The 13,121-nt window shown below is 42.1% G+C and overlaps 1 protein-coding gene across 1 annotated transcript in view; it reads right to left on the bottom strand.

The window, feature by feature from the left end:
• Window positions 1–11,731, bottom strand: part of LOC126095642 (acetylcholinesterase-like) — an 83,029-nt gene extending 71,298 nt beyond the window's left edge. The window contains exons 1-2 of the mRNA XM_049910404.1: window positions 11,648–11,731; window positions 3,912–4,046 (exon numbers count right to left, since the gene is read on the bottom strand). Of these exons, the coding sequence (XP_049766361.1) occupies window positions 3,912–4,046; window positions 11,648–11,731 (219 nt within the window). The remainder of the gene's footprint in view (window positions 1–3,911; window positions 4,047–11,647) is intronic.
• Between the last annotated feature and the right edge of the window lie 1,390 nt (window positions 11,732–13,121).

Raw genomic sequence — 13,121 nt, 5'->3', positions numbered from 1 at the left:
GGCCACCGTAAATGCAACACCAAGATAGACAAGAGGTAGCACAACAAAATTTATTTTGTAGATAACATGTTGACCAAGTATCAAATGATTACGTTTACAGACGTCTGTGACATGTGGTTCCTGCCAGAATCAGTAGCCAGAGTAGCCGCCATTGTTGGAGATCACCGCTGCCACACGTCTCGGCATTGAGTCAAAGAGACGTTGGATGTGTTGCTGGGGTACAGCAGCCCAAGCAGCTTCCACACGTTGCCAAAGATCATCTGGTGTGGCAGCTGGGGATGTAATCTGGGTCACTCGTTGAGCAACCATGGACCACATGTTTTCTATCGGCGAAAGATCCGGAGAGCGAGCTGGCCAGGGAAGCAATTCAATCTGGTTATTGACGAAGAACCTTTGGACAATGCGTGCCACGTGTGGTCGCGCATTATCCTGTTGAAATATGGCTGTGGCCGAGCCCTGAAGGTAAGGAAGGACAACTGGCTCCAGCACCTCGGATATGTACGCCGGCTATTTAAAGTACCGGCAATGCGTACTAGAGGCGTGCGAGAGTAATATCCAATACCGCCCCATACCATAATACCCGGTGCAAGACCAGTGTGGCGGTGCATAATGCAGCTGTCCAGCATCCTCTCTCCACGGTGCCTCCACACTCGAATCCGACCATCGTGGTGCTGCAGACAGAAGCGTGCCTCGTCAGTAAAGACAACGTCATTCCATTCTGCCGTCCACATCCATCTGTCATCACACCATTGGCGACGGAGACGTCTGTGGTTCTGTGTCAGTGGTAGACGAAGCAATGGACGTCTTGCGGACAGACCACTCTGCTGTAAACGGCGTCGAATGGTACGCGCAGACACTGGATGATGCGCTACAGACGCAATGTGCTGTGCTATGGTTCGGGATGTCACTGAGCGATCCGTCACTGCCATGCGCACAATTTGCCTATCAGCACGTGCAGTGGTGCACCGAGGTGAATGCGATCGACCACGTCGGTCCGTCGTACCCTCCTGCATCCAACGGTCACATATCCGCATTACAGTTGTTTGGTTTCGTCAAACACGACTAGCGATTTCTCTGTATGATAATCCACAATCTCGGTAAGCCACTATCCTTCCTCTGTCGAACTCGGATACTTGATCAAAAGATGTTCGCTGTTGTCTACGAGGCATAACTGATCGTCTTGTGAAACAACCACAAGGTAAACACACGTGCCGAACGTACACTCGTCGAAATCGCCAAGCCTTAAATGGCGCTATGAGGTGGCGCCACAGGCGCGCGTGATGTGCGTCTGCGCTGAAATTCTAATCAGTTGCATATCTCATCGCTGCAAACTCATGGTGTAAATTCCACTTGATTCGGATGCTTCCTTCAGGGTGTTGCATTTACGGTGGCCAGCTGTGTATGTGACGAAACTAGTTTCAAATTTGAATGTCGAAAATATGTACTGTCCGGAGACTGGAACCATCTCAAAACTCTATGGGGTGAAATGCAGTGGCAAGTGCAGTCATAGAATTCTGTAATCGAGTTGGTCTGGTTGCACAATAAGTCGACAAACTTAGGAGACTAGGACTGTCCTCAGTCGTTTCTAGTTTGTCAAAAGCCGCCTCTACCGACCAATTTGAGGTCGGTTTTGAGAGATTTGCCACTATCATCTAGTCGAATGTAGGATCTAGGTTCCACTCTTTCCAACCAACCCAAAAAATGTATCTTTCATAATATATTTTATTAGTTAAACATATTACTCCAAGACACTTACGGAAAAAAATTGCAGCACCAAGAAGGAGTTGTGCCACATAAAGGAAGGTTGGTAGGCGTGTTTCTACATCTGAAAGAAAATGTCTGTTCAAATTTCGCGCCAGTCACCTAAGTGGCGCTAGTAGCAGCAATCTGTGCAGCAGTTGACACCACAGTTATTTAACGAACTGATACAAATCGGTTACTTCAAGGCCAGCTCAGAGAAAACCGCCGTGTAGCGTGCTTTCCAGTGACCCCAAACCAACGTCGTTTGCGATTTCAGTTGTGTCAAGCGAGAGCTCTCTGGAGGGCAGGATGGAGGTCTGTTGGGTTTTCTGATGAAAGTTGGTTCTGCCTCGGTGCCAGAGATGGCCGTGTGTTGGTTCCAAGAAAGCCACCTGCCTGCGTGCTATGCACACTGGACCTACACCCGTTGTTAGGTCTGGGGTGAGATTTCATACCACAAAAGGAGCACTCTCTTGGTTATCACACGCAGCTAAATTGTACATCAGTCTCTTGATTCGACTTGTCGTGCTGCCATTCGTGAACATTAATCCAGGTGGTGTTTTCCAACAATATAACGCTCCCCCCCCCTCCCTCCGCCCCAATACCGCTGTTGTAACCTAACATGCTCTACAGTGTGTTGACTGTTGCCTTGGCTTAATCGGAGAGCAGATCTGTCTCCAACAATCGAGCACATATGAGACATCATTGGACGATAAGTCCAGCGTCATCTACAAATAGCATTAGCCGCTCCTGTATTGATCAAGTGCAACAAGCATGGAATTCTTTCCCACAAATTGACCTCCGGCACCTGTACAAAACAATGCCTGCTTGCACTTTGGCGGGTACACCGCTAATCAATGTACCAGCATTTCACATTTGCAATGGCTTATCTCGCGCTTACATTAACCTGAGCTCTTGTACTTAGATGTGTTAACTAGACAAATGTATTCCAGAAATTTCATTATTCTTCATTAATTTTTTTGTGTTGCGATTTTTTTCGTCAGTGTGCAAGAAATAGTTTTTCAATATTTTGTACATACATTTCACAGCTAATGGGCTACGGTGGATGTACTTATATGATGATATAATTTCAGATTACTGAACTGAAAAGGTAATATTCACATTCATATTAATAGTATCAAAAGGTTATATACACTACTGAAATATGCATAACGTTTGGATGTCAAAGTAATAGATCTTAAAAGTACCAACTGGGTAGTTATGAATCGTTTCGTATGATTCCTGTCAAATTAGTGCGGGTTGCATCAATAATTGCATTTTTAAAGATTTTGCTTCTCTCGGACAAATTTCTACTGATGCCCAAGCACGGTATTTAGTATTGTTCCACAGGATAAGTTGTCATACGTACCATTTACGAAACTAAGTATCTCATCACATAAGAATGCTGAAGATTAGATGGGTACGTCAGACAACTTAAGATAATACATCTACTGCGTGAGAATGATATTATGGCACAACCTGACTAAACGAAAGAATATGTTGATACGACGTATCCTGAAGCATCAAGGAAGGGGTCAGTTTGGTAATGAATGGAAGTTTAGAGGAAGGTGGCGGGGGAGGGATAGGGGGTGGGGTCGAAATCGTAGAGAGATACCAAGACTTGACTACAGTAAGCACTCTGAAGTGGATGTAAGTTGTTCTGCAGATATTACGAGATTTGCACAGGATATACTAGCGTGAAGCGATACGTCCTATCAGTTCTCAAATGAAGAGTACCACAACAACCGACGAAAATAACATCAAATGACCGCAATTCCCGATATCGTAAAATAAGAGGAGGTAATCTGTTTATTATACTGGTGTTACATTAACAGTTCCAGTGCTTTAAAACAGCTATGAAACATACTTGCAGTAATTTTCTTTACAATAACAGTAGCAACTAGCCCCGATGTCCCCAACAATTCTTCATCGTTTTCATTCGAACGCACATTAGGATCATTCTAATATAATACGAGCCTCCACAAGGACCACATAGGATTGAATGACGTCATAAAAAGAACGATTAAATTTGTTTGTTAAATAAAGTTATCAAGAGAGCTTTCATCGTGTATTAATATACTGAAAGCCTGCTAAGCTCCGAAACTGAGACTAAGAGAAAATTTATACAAAGTATTGCTATAGAAATAAAAATTTTAATGTATAATACTTACACGGAATCGCAGATCTCCCAGCGGCGGTGTGGCGTATGGTACGCCCAGGAACTGGTTGTAGAGAGCGCCGTTCAGTGATGTGGCTACCACGCCCCTCAGAACTCCGTTCTCCACAGTCACGAATACGTCGTCCCCCTGTAATAAGTTCTTGGTCACCATTCCTCATAATCTGAACAATCAATTCGTTTATTATGTTTACCTTTTCTATGTAGAATTCCCCACTGAACCCATACACAGAAGCAAAAATCTAATGAGGTAAGGTCTGGGGACCTTGATACCAAGGCATGTGACCATTTCTGGCGATCTGTCATCTGTGGAATGTTAGATTTAGATGATATTTCAGCTCATGAGAGTGTCAAAGGACTCCCACTATGCTGTAAGAGCATACCTATCCATGTATGTAAAGGAACCTCTTCCAATAATTTCAGGAAGGTCATTTTTAATTAAGTCTAGCCTATCCTCATTTTTTCTCTTTTTGATATGCAAATCTAATTACTCAATCGAGAAAACATGTTCAGATCGATTGAATCTCTCTCTGATTTAATACGAGAGTAATATCAAAGATTGTAAGATCATATCACCTTCTTCTTCCCTAATTAACCATATGGGCTTACGTACAGTTGGGTTTCCCTTGTGAAACGGAAATTTTATTGTAGCGGTAAGAGCGGAGCGTGGATGGCAGATCAGCCGACCTCTCCCGCGCTGGTACCGAGGGGAGGATGTGCAGTTTTGTGTGTCGTTTTATATCACCAGGGGCAGAGGCGACTGGCTGGAGCTGTAATAGTGGGATCAGAGAAATTTCTCTACGCACAGGCCGAAAGAAGAGTGTTGAGAACCCGTGAAAAAATAGTGCTGTTTCAATATTTTTCCGACCGGTTATTAGCTGACTAAAAAGCAGGCGTTCATGACGGAGGCCAAAGGCCCAGAATTCTCGGTACAGAGCAGGTCGACAGACATCAGATTGGAGGCTACGTTTTTTTACAATCCATGGTGGGAGTAAAACTACAAATGGTATTGACAAGAGGAAGAAAGAACCTCGTCAATGGCGGTCAAATTTTTTTAGCGTGGAATCGCGCACAGAGCAGTTACTGGGAGCATAGTGTCTTCACTCTTCACCGGACTTCTGCAGACTTCTCGAGACTTCAGACTTGTTTTCACTTCAGGGAGCTTTTGCAGGCTTCTCTTCGCATCACTTCATAAGCAGGCAACACAGAGGGTCTTGGCCTTAAGATACGGAGAGAGATGACGGAAATATCTGCAGCTAGATTGGTAGCAGTCGAAAATCTCTTGGCCTTCCCCTACACGTCATCTCGTCTGTCATAGATATGGTTCAGCAGCTTTTTCTTTCTTTTTTCGCGCCATTATTTATCCCGATCTCTGTCTTGCTCTATAGTTTTTACCCTCTATAGTTCCCTCTAGTATTATAGAAGTTACGCCCTGATGTCTTAACAAGTGTCCTATTATCCTTCTTCTTGGCAGTGTTTTCCCTATTTCCTTTCCCCGCCGATTCTGCGGATAATCTCATCGTTCCTTACCTTACCAGTCCACCTAATTTTCAACATTCTTCTGCAGAACCACATCTCAACTGCTTAGATTCTCTTTTCTTCCGGTTTTCCCACAGTCCGTGTTTCAGTACCAAACAACGCTGTCCTCCTGACGTACGTACTCAAGAATTTCTTCCTCAAATTAAGGCCTATGTTTGATACTAGTAGAATGGATCCCTATTTCTTCCCTGATGACTACTGCTTAGATAACAATAAAGTTAGGGATACGTTAGACTCAAATTCACGCAGGCTCACCACGACCGATCCATGGGCATAGCGCTCAAGAAGATCTCCTTCTTTCTCTCGATCATGCAATTACCGTATTCACGCAAGTTCTTTACGCTTAATGAATCTGATAGGAAGTGGTTAAGCAAGTCATACATTCTCTTTCCAGACCCTTAGTGCACTTTTTCTGCAGTCGATTTCATGTATGAGTTGAATGTTCTTGAAGTGTGTAACGAAAGTTTAATGTTTTCAATTATCCTGTGTACACATAATAACGTGTAACAAAACTGGGATTTACTTGGATCATGTGTTTCATTTCGTAATTAGTAAATCCCTCAGATGAAATTAATCAGTATAATAGTTGTGGAAATGTCGGCAGTTGGGATTTAATATTAGCATCACCTTACTAATAAAACTGCGTTAAATTTAACTTCGATGGATAACTTTATTAAGCATTTGGATTGGAAAGAGCGATCCGCCTCCCAATAGGTGCAGTTGATGTAGATCAAACAAGCTCACACACGGCATTACTGTATGACGAGCCAGTAAGACGAAGGGTCCGATCAACTGACTGACTGTAATACTTCACCACACATTTATAGAGTAGCGCTCCTCAAAATACGTCTCCACAAAGGCATGTGGGTTTTCGTCTCACCAACGATGTGAGTTGCAAGCGATAGACTGTCAAAAGTACAAATAGTACGAATGAGATTACATGGCGATTTAAAATAAGCCAACGGCAAAGCTCCAATCATCTACCTTTATCTCCTAATAGAAATTCCTGAATCCACTACATATGGTAAGGATAGAGGCTGTGCGTACGTTATATCCACAATATTTTTGTATGTTAAAATTCTGCGAGTGATTGTTGAAAAGTAACAGCTGAATAATATCTGCTACTTCATCCCACATTGTTAATATGTCCGTTCACATGAAATACGACTGCTACGCACCGTACTAGTTTTATGTAGGCTGGCGAAAACTGGAGTAAACACTCTAGAATCTGGTATTCTGCTGTTGGAAAATCGTATCTGTTTTCTCTACAAGCAGTAACAGTATACCCATTACAAAAACCGTAGACAGTTACCATATCAGCATTCTTAGCAATTGTAAATGTGCTTAAACAGTCGATACAGTAGAACTGGACAGTAGATCACAATCACACTTGAAAAATTCAATTATTTAAACATGAGAACAACTTCACAGCTTAAAATTCAAAACAAAATTACAATCGATAGCAATGGAGAGATTTATCCCAAATGAATTCATAACAGGTACACAAAACAGGTCAGAACACTATTATAGAAGCAACAAAAAAGTGTGCCAAATTTAAAAGACCGCAAAAGCCCCAAGACTGGCGAAGTTCTACAAAAGATCGACATTTAGAGCGAAGTTCAATGAGAGGTGCTTTTAATAGTTTCCTCAACGAAACTCTGTCTCAGTCTATTAGAAAATCCAAAGACCTTCTGGTCGCATGTGAAGCACGCAAGTGGCAAGACACAGTCAACACCTTCACTGCGCGATACGAAGGTAATGACACCGATAACAGTGACCGATTAGATGGGTAGATCACATAACTAATGTGGAAGTACTGAATAGGATTGGGGAGGAGTTTGTGGCACAACTTGACCAGAAGAAGGGATCGTTTGGTAGGACATGTTCTGAGGCATCAAGGGATCACCAATTTAGTATTTGAGGGCAGCGTGGAGGGTAAAAATCGTAGGGGGAGACCAAGAGATGAATACACTAAGCAGATTCAGAAGGATGTAGGTTGCAGTAGGTACTGGGAGATGAAGAAGCTTGCACAGGATAGAGTAGCATGGAGAGCTGCATCAAACCAGTCTCAGGACTGAAGACCACAACAACAACAACAGTGACACTAAAGCAGAGTTACTAAATACAGTTTTCCAAAATTTCTTCACCAAAGAAGGTGAAGTAAATATTCCAGAATCAGAATCAAGAACTGATGCCAAAAAGAGTAACCTGGAAGTACATATCCTTGGTGTAACAAGTCAGCTTAAATAACTCAATAAAGGCAAGTCCTCCGGTCCAGGCTGTATACTGATTAGATTCCTTTCAGATATTGCTGATACAATAGCTCTGTACTTAAGAGGACACTGTATGTCCTACGCCGCCAATGTTAAATTATCGAATTTTGTGACCCATTATCTTGGAAACTTTTTAAGACACCAACTTACAGTTTTTCATAATTATTGAATGCACCTTTCTAGATACAGTGAACTAGAAGTATTACTAACATTGTATTGTGGGGCATGTTATCCTTTTCTTTTCATAAACTCAATTTTTTGACGGAGTTTTGTCAATAAATGATCAAAAAACAAATCAACTCAGGACATTTTAATTATTCTAGTGCCGTATGTGTTGAATCTCACACTTGGTATGCTGTGAAAATTTCATATCCAGTACTTTTTTAGAAAACGGTTCATTTATTGCAAAAAATGTAGTTCGGAGATAATGAGGTTCAAAACTTTTTTTATTATAAATTCTTATTCAGACTTACATTTCTGCGTCTTTTATGCACTAGAGTTTGCCCTGGACCATAGTCTGTGTCTTCTCCAGTGTCACAACAGACCAGTGCTTGCCTCCACCTTTTCCTTCGTGCTTCTTTTGTCATTTGCTGAGAAGCTAACTCTGCTTCACGTACACGAAGCTCATCCAGTTCCTGCAGTCCTTTAGCTGTGTTCTGTCTAAATCTTACCCCTAACTTCTCTATAACCTTAAGTCTTTCATAGTTCCCACCGCTAAAAGTTAGTACAGCATCAGACACAGCTAACTTTAGAGTCATAAGGCCAACAAATACATTTTCAGTCACACGGCTCCACACAATATTATTGAAGGACTCATTCACATTCTGGATCTTCCCATGTAAACACTTCTTTAGTAGCTGAGGATTTGCCAAATCTCTGTAAGTAGGTGTAATTGCCTCCATTACTGCCAAAGGAAGAGAATATTTATGTGTAAATTCATGCACAGTGCCAGAAAATTCAGCTTGCCTATATTTACACCAAGTGTTTGGTGGAGGTAGGCACAAAGCATGACAGGGCTTTTCATCGCTTGATATTCGATGAAAGAAAGCGCTCCACACAGCTCTTTTCATCTCCTCTAAATTATCTGCCAGTATAACGATTTAATAATCCATTTCTTGCCTTTTGTGAGAAAATGAAATGCCTACAGCCGTCCTTATGATTTTATTTGTTTTGTAGCTACCAGTTTCGGCAATACTAGCATCAGAAACAAAGGACTTATTTGTTTACTTCTAATGCCAACTTCTGAAACGTAGCAGTAGTCATAAAACAGAGCAATTCACAGCCTTCGAGACTGTGTAGTTCCCAAGATATGACTGCTCAACTGTGGCGGTATATGCGTAGCCGCGAAATTTGAGTCACACGTCAACATTCAAAATATTATTTGAAGGTCTCACAATTGTATGATTGTAATGTATTATACACCAAAATGTCAGGAAACTCCAAAGTACGTTATGATATAGAAAACAGAAAATGTCAAATTTCAACGAATTTCACGTACAATGTCCCCTTAACAATCATATTCAACTGCTAGCTCGACGGGACGTCAGGACCTAAACACTGGAAAGTTGCACACGTCACACTAATACGCACGAAATGAAACAGGAGTAATGCGATGAATTATAGATCCATATCACTGATGTCAATTTGCACTACGATTTTGAAAATATACTGTTTTCGAACATTATGAATTACGTCGACGAAAACGATTTGTTGACACGCATCCAGCACGGATGTAGAAAATATCACTCTTGTGGAACACACCCTACTCTTTATTCTCAAGAAATGAGACAGTTGACAGAGGCTCTCAAATTCATTCCATATTACTAAGTTTCTAAAAAGCTTCTAATCAAGTTGCATGCCTCTGGAGTACCGTCTCAGCTGTGTGACTGGATTTGTGATTTCCTGTCGGGAAGGCCACAGTTCGTAGTAATTGGTGAAAAGTCATGCGTAAAACAGAACTGATATCTCGTGTTCTCCGAGGAATTGTTATACGCCCTCTACTGTTCCTAATCTATATAAACGACTTACAGGTAGGAGATGATTTGAGCAGCCATGTTAGACTGTTTGCAGTGAAAACAAAGATTACTACTTATGTCGCAAGAAAGGAGATAATACTTTTCTTCGAAGAGTATTTTGGGTAACTGAAGTACACCTAACTATCGCGTTTGTTTTATCGTAAAGCAAATCGGAAGTGATTCTGATATGATCTGTGAGTAATGTCAGCAGAAGATCAAAACCAATTATAAAATGATTTAGACAAGACATCTGTGTGTTGCGAAAAGTGTCAATCGATCCTAAATAATGAAAAGTGTAGGGTCACCAGATGATTACTGTAAGGAAGGCATAATGAGAAATCACACAACCGTAAGGGCTGTCAACTCAACTATATAATAGAAAATATTGTGGGGAAGGCAAACCAAAGACTGCGTTTTGCTGCCAGAACACTTAGAAAATGATATAAGAGACTGCCTACACTACGCTTGCCCGTCCTCTGCTAGAGTATTGCTGTGCAGTTTTGGATCCTTACCAGATATGACTGACAGAGGACATCGAAAAAGTTCAAATAAAGGCAGCTCGTTTTGTATTATCGCGACGTAGGGATAAGAGTGTCACGGATACGACACATGAGTTGCGGTGGCAAACATTAAAACAAAGGCGTTTATCGTTGCAGCAGGATCTTTCCACGAAATTTCAGTCTCTAACGTTCTCCTCCAAATGCGAAATTATTTCGTTGACACACACGCACATAGGAAGAAATGGTCATCATAATGAAATAAAAGACATCAGAGCTCGCACGGAAATACTGAAGTATTGGTTTTTCCTGCGCGCTGTTGGAGAAACGCTAGAGAAATATTTCAAAGTGGTTCAGTGAACCCTCTGCCAGGCACTTAAGTGTGAATTGCAGGGTAGTCATGTAGATGTAAATATTCCAAATCAACTAGAGTACCAACACGCGAAATGAAAGCGTACCTCGGTAGTCAGTTGCATATCTCTGTAATCAACCAAAAGTGTACACTTGTTCCATGGTATGTTTTATTGAAATTAATCTATAGTACTACATCCTAAAATATCTTCTGTTCCTCCTGAAACACCTTGTAGGCGCTGTTCAGCAACTGAGAACGACCACACCTCGCTGAAGAAACTAGACTCGACATTTCTGAAAAAGTGCTTGTCACATCCCATTTTGCCTGTCCTCTTTTAGGATTTGGTTTGGATCCCGAGACATTTTCAGACAAATAATGCGACACTGAAACTTCCTGGCAGATGAAAACTGTGTGCCGGAACGAGACTCGAACGCGGGACCTTTGCCTTTCGCGGGCAAGTGCTCTACCAACTGAGCTACCCGAGCACGTCTCACGCCCCGTCCTCACAGCTTTACTTCTGCCGGTACCTCGTCTCCTGTCTTCCAAACTTTACAAAAGCTCTCCCACAGGAGATGGAAGGTAGGAGACGAGGTACTGGCAGAAGTACAGCTGTGAGGACGGGGCGTGAGTCGTGCTCGGGTAGCTCAGTTGGTTTGCCGGCACGGTAACTCAGCGTGTTCGGTCAGATGGTTAGTTGCTCTCTGTAATATAGAAACTGAGTTAATCGATCAACAACGAACTTAAACGGATGTCTTACGACGTCCGCCCCGAGCACACGCAACGAGAAAAAGCGAAAAAAATGAGATTAAAAAAAAAAAGTTGGTAGAGCACTTGCCCGCGAAAGACAAAGGTCCCGAGTTCGAGTCTCGGTCCGGCACATAGTTTTAATCTGCCAGGAAGTTTCTTATCAGCGCACACTCCGCTGCAGAGTGAAAATCTCATTCTAAATAATGCGACTGTTCCATGGAGATTCAACAAGGCCTACATGTCTCCCAAATTTATGTCTAAGGAACGTTAAAGTTTAGCTCTACTCCTTTCGTTGTTGATAAGCGTACCTCTTGAACCGTGGAACGGCGCGGGACAACCGCTGCCCCTGTGTACAAGACCACAGCCAACAGCAACAGCGTGACGGAATGCATGTTTGCGTCTGACCGAACACATTTGTGTTTCCTATATATACTCACAGATCATATCGGAATCACTTCCGATTTGCTTTACGATAAAACAAACGCGATAGTTATGTGTACTTCAGTTACCCAAAATACTCTTCGAAGAAAAGTATTATCTCCTTTCTTGCGACATAAGTGGTAATCTTTGTTTTCACTGCAGGAGAAGTCAGCAACGTATCACCATACGTAACGATCACCTAGATATGATCGTCAATGAGTTGTTGGACATGTCATACAGGAAGAAACTTGTAGACTCTCTTTCCTAGCGAAACAGAGGCTATTATCAACTCTAGAGGTGAAGTTACACGATGTTATCTTGATGTATTCTGGGTCTGGCTGATTTCTCGACTAATGTGCTTACAAGGGAACCTCGCCATCGCACCCCCCTCAGATTTAGTTATAAGTTGGCACAGTGGATAGGCCTTGAAAAACTGAACACAGATCAATCGAGAAAACAGGAAGACGTTGTGTGGAACTATGAAAAAATAAGCAAAATATACAAACTGAGTAGTCCATGCGCAAGATAAGCAACATCAAGGATAGTGTGAGCTCAGGAGCGCCGTGGTCCCGTGGTTAGCGTGAGCAGCTGCGGAACGAGAGGTCCTTGGTTCAAGTCTTCCTTCGAGTGAAAAGTTTACTTTCTTTATTTTCGCAAAGTCGTGATCTGTCCGTTCGTTCATTGACGTCTCTGTTCACTGTAATAAGTTTAGTGTCTGTGTTTTGCGACCGCACCGCAAAACCGTGCGATTAGTAGACGAAAGGACGTGCCTCTCCAATGGGAACCGAAAACATTTGATCGCAAGGTCATAGGTCAACTGATTCCTCCACAGGAAAACACGTCTGATATACTCTATACGACACTGGTGACGGCATGTGCGTCACATAACAGGAATATGATGTCGACCCACCTAACTTGTACACTTGGCGAATGGGTAAAAAAATTCTTCTACCTTGCCCGATTTAGGTTTTCTTGTGGATGTGATAAACACTCCCAAAAAGTGATGAAAGCATAAGAGTTTGTCACATAAACTGCAATAAATGAATACAACAGTTTCACAGTCGCACAGTTATCCCTGTGCTCTGTCAAAACATATGTTTTTAACGTTTTCAAAATTTTCCGTGTGTACCGTCAAATCTATCGGACGGACGGACGGACAGATAATAATTGTCTGAAAATGAAAAAGTAAACTTTTCACTCGTTCTGTAGCTGCTCACGCTAACCACGGGACGACGGCGCATCTAAGCTCACACTGTCCTTGATGTTGCCTATCTTGCGCATGGACTACTCAGTTTGTATATTTTGCTTATTTTTTTCATAGTTCCACACAACTTCTTCCTGTTTTCTCGATTAATCTGTGTT

The sequence above is a fragment of the Schistocerca cancellata genome, chromosome 8, assembly GCF_023864275.1.
Source record: "Schistocerca cancellata isolate TAMUIC-IGC-003103 chromosome 8, iqSchCanc2.1, whole genome shotgun sequence".
Taxonomy (NCBI): Eukaryota; Metazoa; Arthropoda; class Insecta; order Orthoptera; family Acrididae; genus Schistocerca; species Schistocerca cancellata.
This window is presented reverse-complemented; position numbering and strand designations above follow the sequence as displayed.